At 41.8% G+C, this 20,132-nt stretch overlaps 1 protein-coding gene across 7 annotated transcripts in view; it reads right to left on the reverse strand.

The window, feature by feature from the left end:
* Positions 1–992: 992 nt before the first annotated feature.
* The window catches only part of SRGAP2 (SLIT-ROBO Rho GTPase activating protein 2), a 200,704-nt gene continuing 181,564 nt past the window's right edge, over positions 993–20,132 (reverse strand). For 6 of the 7 annotated variants that reach the window (XM_081916306.1, XM_081916304.1, XM_081916305.1 and 3 more), the window contains 5 exons: positions 14,624–14,703; positions 11,167–11,347; positions 9,880–10,026; positions 8,909–9,236; positions 993–4,466 (listed from right to left, as the gene is read on the reverse strand). In XM_081916306.1, coding sequence (XP_081772432.1) covers positions 4,086–4,466; positions 8,909–9,236; positions 9,880–10,026; positions 11,167–11,347; positions 14,624–14,703 — 1,117 coding nt within the window. In that variant the 3' untranslated portion in view covers positions 993–4,085. Of the gene's footprint in view, positions 4,467–8,604; positions 8,672–8,908; positions 9,237–9,879; positions 10,027–11,166; positions 11,348–14,623; positions 14,704–20,132 lie in introns of all 7 variants that reach the window. The other variant, XM_081916307.1, reaches the window with a different exon arrangement.

Here is a 20,132-nt window from a genome sequence, read left to right on the forward strand (position 1 = left end):
ATGGGCAACTAATGTCACCTGCAGCCCAAAATCAGGGTCAGAAAGACAGTTGAGATGCAATTGTGCTGGTCTTAAATAACAGTGCTCTGTTCAAGTGAAAAGTTACAGAGAGTTACAGATACGGACGTTATGCACTGTTATGCTGAGACATAAATCTTTGGAGGACTGAATCCTGTGGGCAGCAATGGCGGCTTCAGCAAAATTCTGACTTTCGCCCAGCCAGGGGGCCCACCAACCTTCGTGGAGGCTCATCAAAAGAAAGCAAAATGCCATTGGCCATGGCTGTAGGAAGAGCAAAAGCCCCTGCTTTGTTTCACATCTGGCATTTCTACTTTCTATTGGGGGTGGGGCAGGAAGTTACCTGAACAGAATATTATTCAAACAATTGTATACTAGTAAGAGAATGAGGGTTTGGGGGATTCCCGCCCCCCTCAGTAAGTATGTAAAGGATAGATTTGTTCATGATCACAGTGTTATTTAATATCCAGTGCTTCACCATTCAGTCAGTAGAGATATAAGGGAAACGGTGTGTGTGTGTGTGTGTGTGTGTGTGTGTGTGTGTGTGTGTGAAGGTGTGATATTTCAGTGTATTAGCATGTGTATCTGAGCCTAGAGGTTGAAAGGGGCATTTAGATAACCACCATTTGAAAGAAAGTGAGATGCTTAACAGTAAGCGAAACATATTATTCTATGGTCAGCTGGAAGAAATAAGAATTTAGTTGCCAAGTTACAGGTAGAGAAACTCCAGATTGTCAGCTAAAATGCTTTTATTCCCCTCTATAATGTCTATGTATTACCTCCATCTATTTGTTAAATGCTGGTCTTGCATAAGACACTAAATTACATCGACTTTTGGCTTTGTATCTCACGCTGGTAGGTGAAGCTACATTTTATGGGCATATCTAAACCACAGTGCAGATTCCCGGGAAACTGAATGGGACTACAGCATTAAAATCAGGTTTTGGTGGTGTTGGTTTTTTTTGTTTTTTAAAAAGTAATGCCCTCTTTCCAGTGAACCTGAGTATCTGTATGTTGTGTATGGGCATGTTTGTAATGTAGATATGCCCTAAATCAGAATTTGCCAACCTGGTACCCTCCAGATGTTTTGGTCTGCAACTCCATGGGCTGGCTGGGGCAGATGGGGGTTGTAGTTCCAAGCATTTGGAGGGCACCGGGTTGGCAAAGGCTGCCCTAACCACAGCAATTCATGTACCAGAGATATGTGGGAAGCGCCCTTTTCATTAGTGCAAGGGCATGAAAATCTATGCAAGATAAACTGATCCAAATTGCCTGTGGAAAGTCAAAACTTAAGAGATTTTAAACTAAGCAATTTAAGCAATTTTTAAATATAAAAAAAATAATGAACATTCCTTGGAGCTTGCCTGTGAAAAGTTGTTTTCACATATACATGTTCAATATAGATCATGGCGCATATTTTAAAATTCCGGTTGGATAGCACATATGATATGGTGTACATCCTTTGACATTTCTACTTCCTTTTTAGTAGGTCCTCCCTAGTGCTGAGTTCAGCCAAAAAAAGAAAAAAAAGCAAGTTATATACAGAAAGGTCATAAAAATATCAAGCCATTAATCATTATTTTTTTGCCAGTTTGCACCCATATACCAAAACACTTTGAAGACTTGAAATCTCATTTTGTTCCAATGTGCCTTGGGTGGCCGGCATGCCCTTCACTGGTACAAGGCATGGTATAAAACCTAGACAAAATAAGGCATTGCTAGCATGTGCTCAATAGCTTTCCTATGAATAAATTCTGCCTCCATCCCTGCACCCCACCTTGGGTAGCGACATAACACTAGGCCTGCTAATGCCTTGTGCTAAAGGGAGCCCCATGTGCCTTCAATGACAGTAGTTAAAGTGTGCTGCAGGAAAGGGAAAGGTTGCACCTAACTAAACTGTCGTGCTGCTGCTATAGGCACAGAAGCCCTGCTCTGGCCAAGAAGCTGGCAACCCTAACATGAACTTACAAAACTAAAAAAAACACCAGTAGTTTTGCCTGAGTGAAACACTATTCTCTTAAAAAAAGCAGAGGAAGAAGCAGCAATAATAAAAAATTAAGATTCCTGGATTAGAAGTCTGTCCCATCCTGAGAATGAATGATCAGGTTGCAGCGCTCAGGTCTTTCACTTGAGCTGGCCAAGGTCCAAGATGCAGAGGTAATGTGCACACACATACCAGGGAGTGAGGTGGGTGGGTGGGTGATGTCTGTGTTTTTAAAAGGCAACAGCTAGTAAAATGTTAAGGAACAGAACTGCCCCTCCATTAAAAAAATGCAAAAAACATTTTACATGGTTTTGTTTCTACCACCATTTGTGAGATTGTCAAGTCTTTCTAGACATAATTTTTTAAAAAAACACAATTTCCCCCTAACTTGTAGGGAGCTTAAAAGAAAATGTCTGACTAACAACCTTAGATTAATCTGAAGACTACTGCAATTTTGTTTACATAAGATTAAGTATTTTGCTTCTATTAAAATATCAAATACCAACGATTTCATTCATAAAACCACAAGAAAACAGACTGCAGTTCAGACCTAGTGAATGAAAGAAAACACATTTCAGTTCCTTATCTTGCCCTCAGCTGAGGATCAAAGAAGGGTGATGGAATCCATATTAATTCATTGTTCCTTTGGTTGGTGGTGATAGAGGCAGCAGAGAAATTCTCAGTTGCTTATGAAGTCTGCATTTCGTCTTTTTTAAAATGGTTACCCTCTTGAAAAATATATTCCCATTCAATGCAAACATGAGTCCATACAGTCTGTTGGAATTCAGAACAATTGCAGTCCATCACTGTAAATGCCAGATGTAAAGATGATTCATTTTACTGTCTGTACTTATAGACATGGTGACCTGGCACAGAAATATGCTGAATACTGGACTATGTCCACATCCCACAACAGCTTTTAATTTATTTGCCCTATGCTGCCATATCAGAAGCTCATAGGAGACTGAGCCACAAGCTGAGGAGGGGGTGGGTTGTGGGGAAGAGAAGAGAGAGACAGAGACAAGCAGGGTCAAGCTGCTAGCTAGGATTACCAGATATTGAGTCTATGATTGTTCAGAACTGGAGTGGTTGGCCTGAAACTATCTCATTTTGCAAAGACGATTAAAGATGTACACACTTGGAAATGCCAGAAGAGAGACAGAGAAAGACTGATCAGTAGTAGCTGGTTTTCAAAATTTAACCTACGTTTTCAGTTTTGTCTCCTGGGTGCCCATGAAAGTGCAGAGAGGCTGTTCTAGAGACACTGTTTGAAAATCTCATTTCAAAAGCATTCGCGCTGCTTTTAGATCTGGAAGCACCAAGCAAAGATATAAGTAGGGGATGTTTAACCATGCAAGCTCTAATGCTCTTTATTTCCCCTGCAATATCAGTTTAACTTTAAATGAACACATGCATATGTGCATGTAATATGCCTCATTTAAACCAAGGCTAAGCTTGTGCACTTTTCATGATTTCTTTTTTAAACACAGGACAGAAAACGTATGTCTGAGAACATGTACCCCTGAAAAAAAATGATGCAGGCTGTAATGGAAACTGACCTGACCTTGTGTGGCACCATTATGCACTGTAATAGTGCACAAAAATACGCCCCAGGCATACCCAGCCATCTAAACCAGTGAGATCAAAAACATCCATGGGTGAACAATATTGTATTGTATCCCTGTAGTGGTTGAAGCACAGAGGTCTTTTCTGCTAACCTCTAAAAGATGACCCTGACGGTTTCCCTTAGTGACCAGACACTCAAACAAGGCATTGACTGTTTACCACTCAGTTCTGTCTTTTCCTCACTGATTTCACAGCAACCTGATACAAGACTTTCTATGTCTCGGGCTACACAGAGCTGTGATGTCCTAGCATCACAGGTGATGGGAGGTGCAAAATGAGACTTAATTAGTTGGGGCTTTCCTGTCAGGAGAATCCCTGGCGATGGTAACTTCCAAACTAATCTTCAGCAGAAGTTCAATACTAATTAAATAGAAATTTCTAACATCTCCTTAACAGGGCCCCCTCATCTGAAACAAACAAACAAAAAAATTGCTATATTCACAGTAGGCTTTCAAGTTCAGACAGTACAGGACTTGTCAGTAGACTGTTGAGATGCTGAGGCAACCACAGGGCTTGTGGTGTTTGTTTTGGGGAAAACCGCAGGCTTTGGCCTGGTTGCTGGAGGTTTGACCGGGGCGGCCATTTTGACGGACTTTGCTGGCCTGAAGGTGCAGGGAATGTCGCTTGCCGTGCTGGCACTCCGCTGGAAAGCTGATTCAGAGTCTTTGAGGATCTGAGTATGCAATGGGCTAGAAGGCTCCGAGATGGGGGCCACAACAGGGGAGGTTTTCAACGGCTCCAGGGTGTCCAGGACAACATCTGGCGCGTGCTTCACGCTGCTTTGCCTTTCCAGCTCCCGCAACTCATTCAGAGCAGAGTTCATAGTAGCTTCAATATCCTGCAAAAGAGAGACGTTGGAAGCAATTAAAGGAGCTAGAAAACAGCTTGACTAATTCTCTGTGGTGTCTCAAAAATATTAAGCAAAAGCAGACAGTGGCAGATGCTGCTCCTGTCGTAAGAGGAATGATATGGCATGGAAAATCTCTTCCTAGTGGCATGACCAGTCCCACTATCACCCTTCCCTGCAAGGTAATATGGACAGGGTGGGAAACTATGTGGCCAGAGGACCAGCCTGTTGCTAACTGTATGAGGCCAGGCATCCAACCAACTAAAAAATTATTGTATTTAGAGTTGAAGACTTTAGCTAGATTATACATGTTTTCATAAAGCTGCATGGGTGGACTGGAGCTATATCCTCCTTCCTTTCCGATCATCAATTGCCTTCTCTTTGAAACCTTAAGAACTAGAGCTCAGCAAACCAAGAGGCCTCTATGATCTTATTCTGAGCTTGGTGCCTTTTATCATTGGTAGGGATGTTGGCTTTATGTGTGGTACTCAAGACAAATTGCTGCGGAATTTCAGTCCAGAGTGCATTCCAGGTAATAACACTTTTCTTTAAACCTTTTCCCTGGTCGGATGGCTGGTAGGAAATGACTGAAACACTGGTAGATAATAGCTTGGAAAGCAAGGAGATGGATAAGAGGAACAAGAATGATGCCTGAGAAAACAGACTCCTCAAAAAGAGTAGAAACCCATTTTGCTGCTAACTATGTGGCAAATGAGCAATATGCAACTCTAAATCTGGAACGTGACACATATCAGCATTTCCTCACTGAAGCCACTTGCTATTCTAAAGTGTTTTTAAAAGATATATGAAAAATGTTGCTTATATGACACTTCATTCTTGCTTCACATGAAAGATGCAGGAAATAATGCAAAGGTCATAATTAGGAACAAGCATCAAGTCCTTTTTTTTAAAAGATCTTGGCTGGATCATGACCTAAGTTTGCTTAGAAGTTCAGCTGTAGATGTGGCCTTGACTGGTGCAATATGATTCTTGGAGAGCTCAAATGATTTAGCGTTTCCATGACTCACATCTTGGCTACAACATTTTCGTTTCCTCATAGGCATTTCAAGGCACACAGGGAGGTAAATCAGTCAAGGAGGAGGACGAACCAAAGACGGTAACCAGATTCCTCCCATCACAGTCTGAAAAGATCTTAAAGCAAAACACAGATTTCAGAGATACTGGTGTCAAATGCAAGAGGTGTAGCTCACACTGTTTGAAATGACACCTGAGAGTACATGAAAGGGGAGCTCTAATTTAATGCAGCCCATTTTTCTTTTATTGAGTGTATTTCCCTATGGAAACAATAAATTACATAAGGGCAAAAAGAGGAGGGTGGATAAAAGCAGAATTTAACTGAAAGGCAAGAGAGGCTGCTATATGTCATTCAAAGCATTGCAAAAAGATATAACCCACATGCAGCCTTCTCATATAAACAAAAGGAGGAAATGCACCATGAGGGGAAAGGACAGCTTTTCAGAAGAGGACCACAATATGTATTATAGACAAGGCAGAAACTGTAGAAGCTAGATCCTGTTCCCAGGGCTGGTTAGTATAGCCAAGATCCAGCCCTAATGGTGACCTCTATTTACAATCCAATCTGTGGTGTCCAAGAATCTGAAATGCCTTATGAAAAGTTCAGCATCAGCTCCAGCATGAATCATATGCTATTGAAACAGGTGAGATGAGAATGCATGGTGGGCACAGGATTGCAGCCCAAATGGTAAATGACTTGGTGGTTGGTTCTGCTCATATTGAGTGCCTTACAACAAATAACTGGACAGGAAAAGAAATCTGTCTCATGCCCCACACCCCAATGGGTGGCATGGAACAACAGATAAAGACAATGTGTGCCTGCTTATTTCCAAGACCAGATTTCTGGATGCTGTGATAATGGGCTTCAAGGAATTATCTATTAGTATTCGAAGGGACTTTATTCTCTGATGTTTTAATACAGTTTCTTTCTCTCCCTTAAGAATTAAATGGTTATATAGTTTCCCCCCTTTAAAGTGAGTGGTGTCTGTGTGTATCTATCTATATCTCTATACACCTGCCCTAAGGCAGAATAAACAATGAAATAAAAGTAATTGCACACGACCAGGAGGTATAAAAGCCAAACATTCAAACAACAGCAGCATCTGATAGCCTAGTGAGTTCCTTCACCCTGTTTCAGCCTAACTTCTTTTCTTGGAATGCCTAACTTTGTAATATGAGATTCAAGTGCGTGTGAGCTTTTGACAGATTCATCACATAGTGAAAAGCAGAAGACCTGGCCAAGCATGTAAGTGCAGTACACCTACAGCTGGAGAGGAAACCAAGAACCAAAACCTTCTCTGAGCACATAGCATAGCACTGACAGACTTAGATGGATTGCCATTTCTGAAGAGTGGCAGAATACTTCAAGTCTTGAGCAGCTTTAAACAAATGATTTCTAATATATTCTGCAACTGCAGACACATGATGAGATGGTTTTTTTTGTAGTGAACCAGTTTTGCACTGAAGAGAAACTCCCGCTCGGTTTTTAGAAGGTGAAAACACATTATGTGGCTATGGAGTAGTTAATTGAGAAAAAAAATTATGCAAGGCTTCCTTAGTGGTCAAAAGGAACACATTTTTGTGGGCTTGTGTTCCACTCTGGACCAATGTCGCACTATCAAGCTTCTTTGAAAACAGTGCTCATTTCAAAAATTAGAGGAGGAGGGGAATCACATGATGGCTTTACGCTAACATGGTCTAAAAGTCTCAGCGCCCACATCCAACCACAGCTGTGTACACACCAGTGAAACCATCCCCTATCACTGCCAACAGAAACAATCACTGCCAACAGAAACAACGAGATGTGCTTTGTTTGAAGGTAGCTCCTTATCACTGACTGAAACTGAGAAGAAAGAGCAAAGCTACTACGAAAATTCCATGGAAACAGGATAGATTGTTGTGTTCTTTTCATGATCCCTTAACCTCTAAGTGCAGTTAAATAAACTCACAGATCTGGGCTGTGGGTTCAAAACAGAGCGACCAAAAACTCAGTTTTTCAAAAATCCTGGGCTTTGAGATTCTAACACAGATTCCTGAAAGCATAGAATATTAACACTGCATATAGCTCTGTTTTCACCAAAGCCTTTGCCAACATTTATCCCAAATGATTTAGGGGAAACAGAGTTAGATGATGAGGATGATGACAATAAGTGGAAAGAGCATACAGTGAAGAAATAAAATGTGATTTTTAATTCAGATAAAAAACAGGACCGGGGAGAGTGGTTATGATGGTGTTATGGCCCTCATTCCCTGACTGTTAGTTTCAGCAAGGTCCAACATTATCAACTGTAGAAACAGAACAGTAGGAAAAAGGATATATAGTGTTAAAGCAGGTATGTTTCCATGCACTTTTCACCAAGGTGTATCCCTTGGGTGGCAAGAGATTTGAGTGTATTATACAAGATGATAAAACTCAATGGAACAGGTATACACCATATAAAAATGCAGGAGTTCTAGACAGTCTGTGGTCCCTTTCACATTTGTATCTCAAAGTCCTGGGTGAGCAGAAAAAGACAAAGCTAAATGGCTTTCTGCTTACCTTAGAGGACTTCTGTTTCTCAAAGCACAGGAATCTAGCCAGATCCCTCTGTTCTACATTGCCTATGAAAACTGCTTAGGTTTTCTAAAACCATAATCATGGGAGTTGTAGTCCAAAACATCTGGAGGACACCAGATTGGGGAAGACTGTCTAAAACTAACAGGAAACATACTCTGCCATTAGTATTTTGCTATGGGTTAAACTAAGAGCACTAAATTCCCATGGCTTTATCCATTTCTACGTTTTAGCAATTTCCTTATGGACATGTGAAGAGCAGAAACAATCAGTCTTCTCTCAAAGTTTAAGTGAGTCACATGTGATCAAAATTTGGTCATGTAGCCAAGGTTCTCAATCAAATGCATCTTAACTGGGATGCTTTGATGCAGGTAGTTTCTAACCCTTATGAATCTTTGAAAATTGGTCTCAAGTTGATTAAACATAGGCGCTGTTCCATGCTTTTTTGATTGACTAGGCATGCAGCAATCACAAACCGAGCTGATGTTTTAGAACTGAACAGAAATTTAAATGTTCGAATTTTAAAAATTCAGAGGTTACCTCAGAATTCAAAACTTGACTTGTTTTGATCACCTCTAAGGGGACGCTTCCTGATCTGAAGCAAATACTGAAGCAAAATATAAAATATTGATATCAAATAACACATGTTGCTAAATATACAACATTCACAGAACAGCTGGAACATATTTGAGTATTAGATGAATGTTTTAGTGAATAGTCAACATCAAAATTCACAAAGGAGATTTTTTTTAACAGAATGGGTAACATGGGGTGGAGATATTTGTTTACCACTGTATGCAAGTTAAGCCCCATCTTACCTCAACCTGGCCTAGCTTCTTATTACCTGTGCAATGACTTCAGGGTCCATGGGCCGGTGGTTATTAAAGCTCTTTGACCTTCCAGTGGTCACATTTTTCCGGATGTGGGGGCTATCTATCCTGTTCTTCAGAGAGGCATGTCGGCTGAGTGAATTGAGGCTCCCATGGCCACTGATGGAAGATGCATCTGGTACCTCTTTCGGGAGACTTTGGCTCATAATGGGTTGTGAGGAGGGACGTGAACTGGCCACAGCTCCTGGTGGGACTGGTTCTCCCAGGGAGCTGGGCAGCCCGTGGCTGTCACTTTGACGGAAAGCTCTTCGTATGCTGCCAGACTCTGGTCTCTTTCTTTGCCTGTCACCATAAAAGAAGCAGGAGGTGGGGTGGGTGGGGATCAAGTGTTATAGAAGTTGCATTTCAACACAAGAATCCCAGAAAGGCAATGAAAGGATACTGAAATTGCAAAATAAACATTCTGAACTAAATCACCTTTTCCACTCTGCTTATAATAACAAGCCACCATGAAGGTTAGCGCGTCAGAACAGAAATAGGAAGGACCCAGGTTCTACTCTCCACTTAGCCGCTAACCTCACTGGGTGATTTGAAGCCAGCCAGCTTCCCTCAGCCCACTTTATAGGGTTATTTACTTTATAGGGTTATTACAGGGGGAAAGCAGGGCAGGAATCAGGCACACTGCTTTGGGTTACTTGAAGGGAAGGTGGGCTAGAAATGTAAAATATAAATGATTGACTGAAACAAACGGTTTCAACATTATTGGCAGCCAAATGGGAAGTGTTTCAGTACTGCGAAATGTTGGCCTACTGACCTGGATGTCAGAGCTGCAACTAGTAGTATACCCCCGGTGCGACAAAACGTTACATAAAACAATACAAATAAGCTAAACTAGTTCAACAGCTCAAAACTAAACAAAAGGAAAAAACCAATGCTCAACACATACATTAAAGAGTAGTAATACAAAACCGATATTAACTCTTACTTATTGATATTTGCAAGATAAATGTCTGCAACATGGCTCCCACTTGGGCAGTTGGAACCAGCTCTGGCAGTCACCTTTTCTTCCGGTGGCTCTGAATTTACTTCTATTTCAGATTTTGGGCTTGATCTTTCTGATACTCCATCCTCACTAGAGAAGAAAAGAGCCACAACCACGTATGTTACATCCTCAAGGTAAGCGACAGTAGAAGTCACAATAGCCGGAACAATTTTATCATCAGGTTTTTTTAATGCTCTCAAATTACAATATCTCATTTTAATGCTTTGCTTAAAGGCTGGGTGGTGTACTTGGATCCTGAGAGCAGCCATAATGCAGCTTGTAAAACTAAGATGCTCTTTTTTTGGGGGGGGGGGCGTGTTGTTGACTATTTTCATATGATCACATGAAGCAGCTGAGCATGTGTATAGGGCAGCAGTGAGGGATCTGGAAACCAACTATGAGGAATAGTTGGAAGACCTGGGCATGCCTAGCCTCAAAAAGATTAAGGGGGGCGGACTTTGGTAATATGGTAATATGAGTGAAGACAAAATCCCCCCAATCCCTTTTGTTTTTTAGAAACTTTTTTACTTTTAATATTATGTTGCGCCCCCTTGGCTTAGCACCCTGTGCGAGGGAACCACCCACACTGCCCTAAATCTGGTGCTGAAAGGAGGCATGATAGGCACCTTGTATTATCTGAAGGGCTGCTATGCAGCAGATGAAGCTGACCTATTCACTGCTGCTCCCGAGGGCAGAATTAGAATGCATGGGTGGAAATGATAGGGAAGCAGATTTCGGTGACACTTCCTAACAGCTAGAGCTGTCTGATGGGAAGTGGTGTGCCCTCCTTCCTTGGAGGTATTTAAACAGAGGCTGGATGCTAATCTGCCAGGAATGTTATGTTTGCAAGATCCTGTATTAAAGCATGGGGGTTGGACTAGATCAGCAAGATTTGCAAACTTTTGATGTCAGTGACGCACTTTTTAGACACGCAAAATTTCATGACACAGTAATTCAGTTTGACTAGCAAACCGGGGGTTAAACTAACCCTTTTCCAGTCCTGGGAGCAGCACGGGGAGTGTTCACACTACGCACTGCTACCGGTACGCACCTAACACGTTGCGACAAACAGTTTGGAAAGCTCCGGGCTAGATCCTTCCCAACTCTTTGTTCCTAATACTTTAAGGTGCAAATAGACATTACTAGACATCCTCTTCCTCAGAAGCAAAATTAAATCTGAGCCCTGTTTATCCAAGTACCATGCCCCAATGGTCTTAAGAGGTAACATACGTGTCCTGGACAACGATGTATTGATGGGGGATCAGGCCATCAATTCCGTTGTGACGGCCCTCCCACCAGTCGTCAGAGGCCCGGTGATAAAGCAGAAGGGAAGCCCCCTTTTTAAAAGAGAGCTCACGGGCTGTTCGGCCGCTGTAGTCAAATTTGGCTATTGCTTCAATAGGTTCACATTCTGCAGGAAAAAGAAGCAACATTTAAATGAATTTGCATATCAGTATTTAAACCATTCACCTTAAAAAGTAAAATAAAAGTGAGGAATTCAAATATCTATATATGTTGTCAGCTGAGATGCTGGAGGTCAAATGCACCTGGCAAATGAGGCTAGGCCATTTAGAAGCACGTTATACACCCTCCAAAGCTTTAGAGGTCTACTGCTACCAGTGAGATGTTCACGGATGCTTACCTCTATGGTGAACTCAACATAACTGTCCTGGCAGCTGAGGACAGGTGGGCTGGTCCACAGGATTTCCAGACACACAGTATTTTCTGTACTATGCAAAGAATTGCTCAGATGGGAGTAGTCAGGTCAGAAAATGGTAGAGCCTGTTGAGACCTTAATGGCTTCTTAGGATCTGGATCATGCTGGGCCTGAAAGTGGCAGTAGAACAACTTGCCAACTGCTGCACGAGGGGAAGTTAAATGAGGCAGAAGGGGTTCACAATCCACATGAAGCTAAGGTATGTACAGGCCTTTGGTCTGGCTTGTCGTCAGGGTGGCATGAGATTGTGAGATGCTTTAGTTGAGATTCCTGTTTTGCAGAGGGTTGGACTAGATGGCCCTTGGGGTCCCTTCCAACTCTACAATTCTACAGTTCTATGCTTATTGACAAAGTAAAGGCTCTAAGGGTTTCTTCACCTAGATGTGCATGTAAGAGTACACACACACACACACACACACACACACACCCTCTTCAGTGGATACCTAAATATATGCAGTCTAAATAAACGTTGTGAAGAAGATGCTTGGAAACTGTATTGTAATAGGTACACCAGGGACCCAAGAATGCCTGCAGCTCCCTGTAGAGTATACAGTTAGTGGCAAAAAGCAGGTTTGTTTCTGCACAGTGGAATGGCCTGCTGGACATACTCCTCCACAGGGTGGAAGTTATTCCAAATTATTACGTTCCCAAGCAATGAATCCCAATAGGGATCATGAGCAGAGTCTCCCTGCACTGAGGTTGCCCCCCCCCTTTGTAATCCAGTCCATGGTTCTCGTCTACACTCTAATTCTTTGGGAGGAATTCAGCATCATGCTAAGTGGGTTGTTCCATTTGCACAAGCATTTTGGCTTCCCGAATGAAGTGATCCCACCTCTCCTAACCTTCCTGAGCCAATTTCAGGGGAAATAGCGGGTACTCAGGGGGTGGGGAGGAAAGCCCTGTTGCATATGCAGAAGTCCATGTGGAAGGCATCTGCTGACAGGACTCATTAGTTGAATCCCACCCCCTGTATTCTAGCTCTGCCTCTCTTTCTTGACTGGTTATCCCACTTCTTTCTACCTTACCACCTATGATGACCTCTACAATTGACCTCTCAGTCTTGAGCCTTGCTCTTTCCTCCCTTCCTAGTCTTGGCAAATTTGCTTGGCTCAGGTGAACACACTCATTCAAAAACACATTTTTATTATTACTGAATTCACTCTCCATTTGGATAGCCTTTCTCCTTGGCTGATTTTCATTATGCAATAAGTCACTACCTAAAAGCCCAACAGCGTGAATCAGGCAAAAACTTAAGTTATGCCTCAGAAAAGTTGCTTGTTCGAAGAGGAAGCCCTTCTTTGGGGAAAGACAATTGTGATCTGGGTAGGCTCTCTCAGGAAGTACAGGGTGAATGTGTCTGAGACAAAGAGACTTCAGCACCGCTGCCTGACCCATCAGCCTTTGGAGCCCCTCAAACCAAGAAACTGAGCTTACCCCCAAGGCTGCAAAGTACAGAGACTGGCTGAAGGCCAAGCAAGCACATCTGTAAGACTGAAAATCCAGTAATGGATTTTCCAGAAAGAGAAGAGTTATCTGAACTATGCATTGCAAAGTAGTTTGTAGACAGAGAGCTCGAGTAATCAGCTCACACTAGTTAACAAGGTTTTACCTGGGTAACAAATCATGGTTGTTTTTAGCTGGGTTGGAGTGTTTTTTTCAATGAATACTCCTTGAATTGTGTGCTTCCCTGTTTTCCTCTTACTTGTTTAGTTTCTGGCACCAACTAACACATTTCTTTTTTAAAAAAAAAAATGGGCCTCCATTGTGCGTTTTATTACCAGCTAGGGAATTGTATATTTCAAATAGCAATTGTTTATTATACCAAAATCAGCAGGCCACTTAACTTCCAATATTCCCTTTTGGAATTTAGCCTTTAGCTTGGCAAAGGATAATGACCTCTAATGCCCAGCAGGCCTGCACTACAGCTGGGGGATAAACATAAACAATAGCTACTGGTCCTCCTTTCAACTTTGAACCTGTTGTTGTTGTTTAGTCATTTAGTTGTGTCCGACTCTTCGTGATCCCATGGACCAGAGCACGCCAGGCACTCCTGTCTTCCACTGGCTCCTGCAGTTTGGTCAAACTCATGTTATTAGCTTCGAGAACACTGTCCAACCGTCTCGTCCTCTGTCGCCCCCTTCTCCTTGTGCCCTCAATCTTTCCCAATACTGTATCAGGGTCTTTTCCAGGGAGTCTTCTCTTCCCATGAGGTGGCCAAAGTATTGGAGGCTCAGCTTCAGGATCTGTCCAAAAAGCCAGTGATCCTCCTCTCAACTTTGAACCTAGGCGTGGCCTATTAGTCTTTGTCCATTAATTATCATTCAATGGACCAGGAAAGGCTCCAACATTATTGCAATTCACACTTGACATAGCAAGAGACAATGGAATTGGGGGAGAAAACCATCTAATCCAATTCTCAGTCTTAAGGCACAACTGTTAAACCTATTAACATAAACTTCATGATTACCTGATGATTACAGCTAGAATGGCTTACAGATTATAGTTAAGATGCTTTAACACACAGTTAAGATGGTTTAATATCATAAGCAGGAAAACAGGAGTAAAAAAAGAGCCCCATGCCAGAGGCCAACACAGCCTAATTACTAAAACTGTGCACTTGGATTTCCAGATAGTTCAAGTAAGCAAGTCATAGAGATGTTAACAAGAGAAATTCAGAGACCACAGCTCTTCTGCTGTAGTACATCTCCATCTTGCTACCTTGACAACAGCTCACTGAAATCTTTGTGATCAGTCAAGTATTAAAACTGGCATACCAGATTTGTGGCTCTAGCTAAGAAACATGAGGAAATATCGTAAACCCACCTTGCCTTGCTGGTAAATTCTGTTTTGTCCAATAAGCCTATATACACAGGGATGACACCCACATGCCAAAACAGCTTTCCCATCTCATGCCAAGCTTGAAAGTAAATGGGCAGCCAGCTTTGAAACAGCTGTCAAACAACTGCTTACCATCATCGCTGGTATGGTGTTCAGTGACCATATCCTGAGCTGCATCTTCTGTGGAGGCTGTCTCTCCATGGGGGCTTTCACTGCAAGAAGAAAGACAGAGAGGGCTACGTTGACGGGGCATGTTTTCCTGTTTTTTTCAAAAAAGAAAAGAACTGGCTGGTAAATGGTATGTGGCACCAGGGGTATCCCAGTGACACTTGAACTTTTGGGTGGAAGAGCAATGTTTCATGGAGACATGCAAAGCATGTAGTTTGGAGAGTAGCAACCTTTTGAGGCTTGGGTGGCAATAGTAACTTCTCTCCTTAAGCTTAACTCTGCAGGGGGTGGGGGACAAAAGCTCCTACACCACACGGACTTGTCATAGATGGGGCTTTTGGAATAGGTCAGAAGATGGGAGGCACATGTCCTGGTCCTACATCCCGAAGAATATGTGATGGTCCATCTACTCCAGCACAGGTCAACATGTGAAGTTGCCTTACGGTGAATCTGACTCTTGGTCCACCTAACCCAATATAGTTTACTTGGATTTGCAGCAGCTTTCCAGGGTCTTTGCTACCTGAACCTTTTAACTGAATATGCTGGTGATTAAACTTGGAATCGTCTGCATGTGCTGTACTACAGAGCTATGGGCCCTACTAACAGTTTAGCTGGTGCCATGAAATGCTTGAAAAACATGGGGCATGAGGTGTGTTGTGTGAGAGCTGGGAACAAAGGCTTGAAAGTCTATCAGCGGGTGCCACATGAGGTGACGTTCACAATGCTAAGCTCTGAATGGGACCTGTCTAAGATGTAAATTCTTTGCAAGTTTTGTGACATGGTAGAAAAAGTTCTTAATTAAATAACTAAAGTACCCCTTGCCTGTCTCACAATGGCTTCTCTACAAACAATTTAAAGTGCTAGCTTTGACTCCTACACTGCTTGGGATCCCCATACCTAAAGGAACGCTCCTTACCATATGTACCTACCCAGGCCCTGAGGTCATCGGTGGAGTCCCTTCTTCAAGTTCCCTCTCAGAATGAAATTTGGAGGGTAATTCCAAGGGAGATGGCCTTTTCAGTAGTGGCCTCCCCTTCGTGGAATGCTCTTGCTAGAAAAACTTATCTAAAGTTTTGTCTACTTTATAAGATCTTATTAATTAATAAATTTTGTATATGGCCTTCCGTCTGTAGATCTCAGGTCAATTCACAAAGGTTTGACATCAGGAAAAGACTTTTTTTTTTGTTCACTGGGGCTTTATTATTTATTTTTATTGTTTTATTATAGTATTTGTCGAATGGTGGCATTATGTTCAGATTTTAGCTTTTGTAGCTGGGCTGTATTTTGTGGCTTTGTGTCTATCTTGGGATTGTGTGACTGGATTTAAACCAATGTGGGTCAGTTTTACTGATTTATGTCTTTATTGAGTGGTTTCTTTTACCCCCCCCCCCACAAATTTTACTGTGCATGCCACCTAGATAGTATTTTTATCAGGCAGTTCATAAACTGAACTGAACTGAACCAGCAAAATAAACACATTTTGTTCCATATGCTCTGCGTCAGGCCCAAGGCTCAGGATAGACAAGTAAATACTTTAGTTATGTTGGTTCAAATTTCAATCCCCCAACTCAAAAGGACACCATTCATTCTTCAGCAGTAGATTTCTTGCATCGTTAGGAGTCTGGACTAGAAGATCTTTGAAGTCCCTGTCAACTCTGTGGGTGGGATTCACCTAAACAGCCCCAGAAGTCAAAGCCTACTCAAGGACTTTTGTTCATGCAACATTTCCCCATACTATGTGATCCAAAATTGCCTGGGGGAACATGGTCAAGAGAGGGGCAAGCTGAAATGCTTGCAGAAACAGAACAATAAATTCCACATTATGATTCTGTCTGGAAAAACTAGTTGCTTTCCTACTGTTTAGTTTCTCCCTCCTGCACAATTTTTCTTTCCTTTTTAAAAATTTCACCAAGCTGCCCCCACCATTAAGCCTCAGAAGCTCTTCCAGATACAGATGGCACTTGGCACAAGTTGTGAAAATATATCAGACCACTAAAATAATAGTTGCTGTGTATTTTTTATCTAGCCTGCCATAGGTGCTGTGCACTCAATGCAGACACATCCAGAGATAGGGCGTAACAGAGCCTTGTTCCCCTGAATGAGAAGACCAGGATATAATAGGAACTAGACAGCTTCTGTACACTTCCATAACCGGACTTAGCTTTCCACCAAATCCCTTGGTCAAGGCAGCGAGATAAGGGGAGTGGGTGCATGTGTAGAGCCTAGAGAGGAAGCCACAGTGGTGGCTGGTGCCAGTTGGAAGTGGTGGGGGGGAAAGTAGGGAGGCAAATGGTGGGTGGAGGCAAAGGCAATGTCAGGCAGAGACAGCAAATTCTAGTTTTGTCCTCCTCCTCCCTGCTTAGTTCTGCAAAGGCAAAACTGAGACTAAGGAGGAAGAAACCATTGACCAGGGCCATCCCCTGGGGGAGGTGGATTTGGTTGAGCACAGACTGAAGTTGGTGGGGCAGTGCCCCATTTACCCTAATGAATCAGCCTCCACTGTCCTCCCATTCTCTCCCCCCCCCCAGTAAGTAGATGTCTGACATGCTAAGTACCCATACAGTACATCTGGAAGGAAAGATAGGATTCGTTATGCCACCCTACCCCTCATTTTGGGGGAAATGTAAGAAGCTGTTGTGGATGCCACAAAATAACCAATTCACAGAATTAAAACTGGTGATGTTCAGAACCCACCCCCAAACAGGGGCCCTCACCCCAATAAAGTAGACAAAAAAGCAAGCAACCGCCCCCAGCCCCCCAAAAGGTACACTTTGAACTGAACAACCACCCACACCCAAAAATCCATTAAAAATAACTGGGAGGGAAGGGGACCTTAGTGGGCACAGAATTCTTCTGTGATTGAGCATGACACCTGCAGCAGACTATATTTAGCCTGCCTTGTAGCTTACTAGATCAGAAGTGGGAAATAGATAAGGCAATTCAGACATTTACAGATACTTCAGTATTAATCAAAAGGCACGATTTTGCCCTATTATGATTATACCAATATCAACTGGGTGGCTGGGGAAACCCAGCCAGATGGGCGGGGTATAAAAAATAAAAAAAATATTACTTGTTTGTGTACAGTTGTAGACTGATTTTTGGTCTCACTAAAATCCTCAGATTTCTTCACAGTGGAATGCTTTGTATCATCTTTTTTAGGAATTAACTGACTGCCATTTTTAATAAAAGTGTGTGTATGCATATGCATGTTGAACAAAATGGAACATCTCATTACAGTTAATCTATATGAAACCCCAGCTTTTGAGTTGCATCCAGAATCTGCATCTTAGGAGATGACAGGCAGTCCTCCTATATTTATCAAAGCATGGTAAGTAAGACATTTAAAGGCAATGGCGAACATTTCAGATTTTGAGATAATGAAGCTTATTATAAAAATGTACTGATGTACAGCACAAAGATATGATCCCATGACATTCCTGCCCCCACCCACAAGCTCAATTCTCATTCAGAATTAATTTCCTTGGTTGAAAGAGATACTGTTTTTCTAACTCTTATGTGGCCATTTATGTACTGTACTACAATGAGGCAGAACACTAGAAGAAATTTACGATGAGAAATACTGTTACAATGTGTTGAGAGAACTAGGGGATCCCTATGCCATGTATGGTAGAAACCTCTGAGGTTCAGAGCCCTCCACACACTATGACTTAATCCTATGATACTTATGAAGCAAAGGTTGTATTTCTCCTAGCTTAATTACTCTGAACATAAGATGATGAACTGAACTCCTTTGCCTTCAAGTGAAGAAACTCACATGACCTAGTGTTTTTTCTAGAAACACAATAATTCCTATCACCTTGTGTTGGATAAATGGTCTTGTGGTGTGTGCAGGCCAATTTGTTTCCCAATGTTTCACAAAATCAAAACTTCTCACTACAGTTTGTCCCCAAAAATGTTGAACCATGCCCAAGGGTTGTGGTGCACATGGACATCCGAAGTGAATGGAAATTAAGTTCATGGTAGAAAATTAAATGGGCACTCAAAGTCCATTTAAGACAAATAGATTTGAGATAAATAGATGTAGAAAAGAAAGAACACCTGCAATGTATAAGGTACTCTTCACATTCATACTGAAAAGGATGAGGAGCATCTGCCCAGCAACCAAAAACATGTTCAATGAAAACTGAACAAGATACATGTTACACAATGGAAACAGAATGTATGAACAATTGCTTTATCTGAGATACTAAGAGGGTACATGTCCTGAATAATGCATTTTTCTAAAACACTCAAATAAACATCCTGATGATTGGCGCCCACTGATGATGCATTAGTCTTCTGTTAAGGGGGGAGGAGGGTGGGAATGGGGGAAAACCAATTGTTCTGTTGATGTCATGCTTATATTTTTGAAAACTAATACAAATCTTTTAAAAAGAAAAAAGAAAGGTGGGCAAGATAGCAAGGTTACTGCTATTTTTTTTAGTTCAGCAGGTTACACATCCGAGGTCCTCTTCGGGCAATACTTTGCTCTGCCACCATTTTTCACACACACACACACACACACACACACAGAGAGAGAGAGAGAGAGAGAGAGAGAGAGAGAGAGAGAGAGCACAGAAAGATTAGAAGGAAACCTCAGGCTTGAATACTCTGTCCCTTACTCTCTTTACCACAAGATGAAAACACTCAAATTGAGAGTTCCCTGCATTATTTGAATCTGTTATCTTCTCTGATCCAGGAAGTTTAAAACTCTCCTTAAAATACTGTTCATTGCCCCACATCCCACCTTGTACTGTTTATGGTTTTGGGACAGCAATCATATTGTGACAAGAGAGGGGGGGAGGGAGAGGGAGAGAGGATGCAATGAGACATAGCCACTGCAAATTGCTTCAGGACTGAAATGTGAAAATCTTAAGTGAAAGGCATAAACCTGGCCTAATCCATAGAGAATAATGGAACCAGATGGCTTCTGAAGCAGCCTTTCATACGGAGTTTGTTTGCAAGCCATACAAAGTGCATAATGTTAGGTATATTATACTTATCATATTATATTTCCATCATTATTTATTTTATATAACAATTTTTATTTTCATAAAAATAAAATAGAAATATTGATACAGATAATATCTGTCCAGAAAGAAGGTTACAACCATAAAATTCACGATACAACATTTAGGATTTCTTGGCAAATTCTTTCATTCCAGTACAAGAAGGATCTTCAACTGTCCGTGACTGTAGGTTGTATAATTTCTCAAAGTCTTTTAACACAAGTAATTTTTTTTTTATCATCACCAAGGTCTGCTGGGCACTTCAGAGCCCATTGTCCAAAGTCGGCAAGTTTGATTTCTTCAAACATTTTCCATAATTTTTGATGCTCTTTTAAACACCAGCTGCTGAAATACCAATAAACTAGTTTCTATACCTCTTTCCCAGCTGCAAATACCACTGTGTGGTATCTTGAAAACTCTAAGTAAATGCACTAATGGAGGCACTTATTTACATATAGTAT

This window comes from Podarcis melisellensis (assembly GCF_964234715.1).
Source record: "Podarcis melisellensis genome assembly, chromosome: 6".
NCBI lineage: Eukaryota > Metazoa > Chordata > Lepidosauria > Squamata > Lacertidae > Podarcis > Podarcis melisellensis.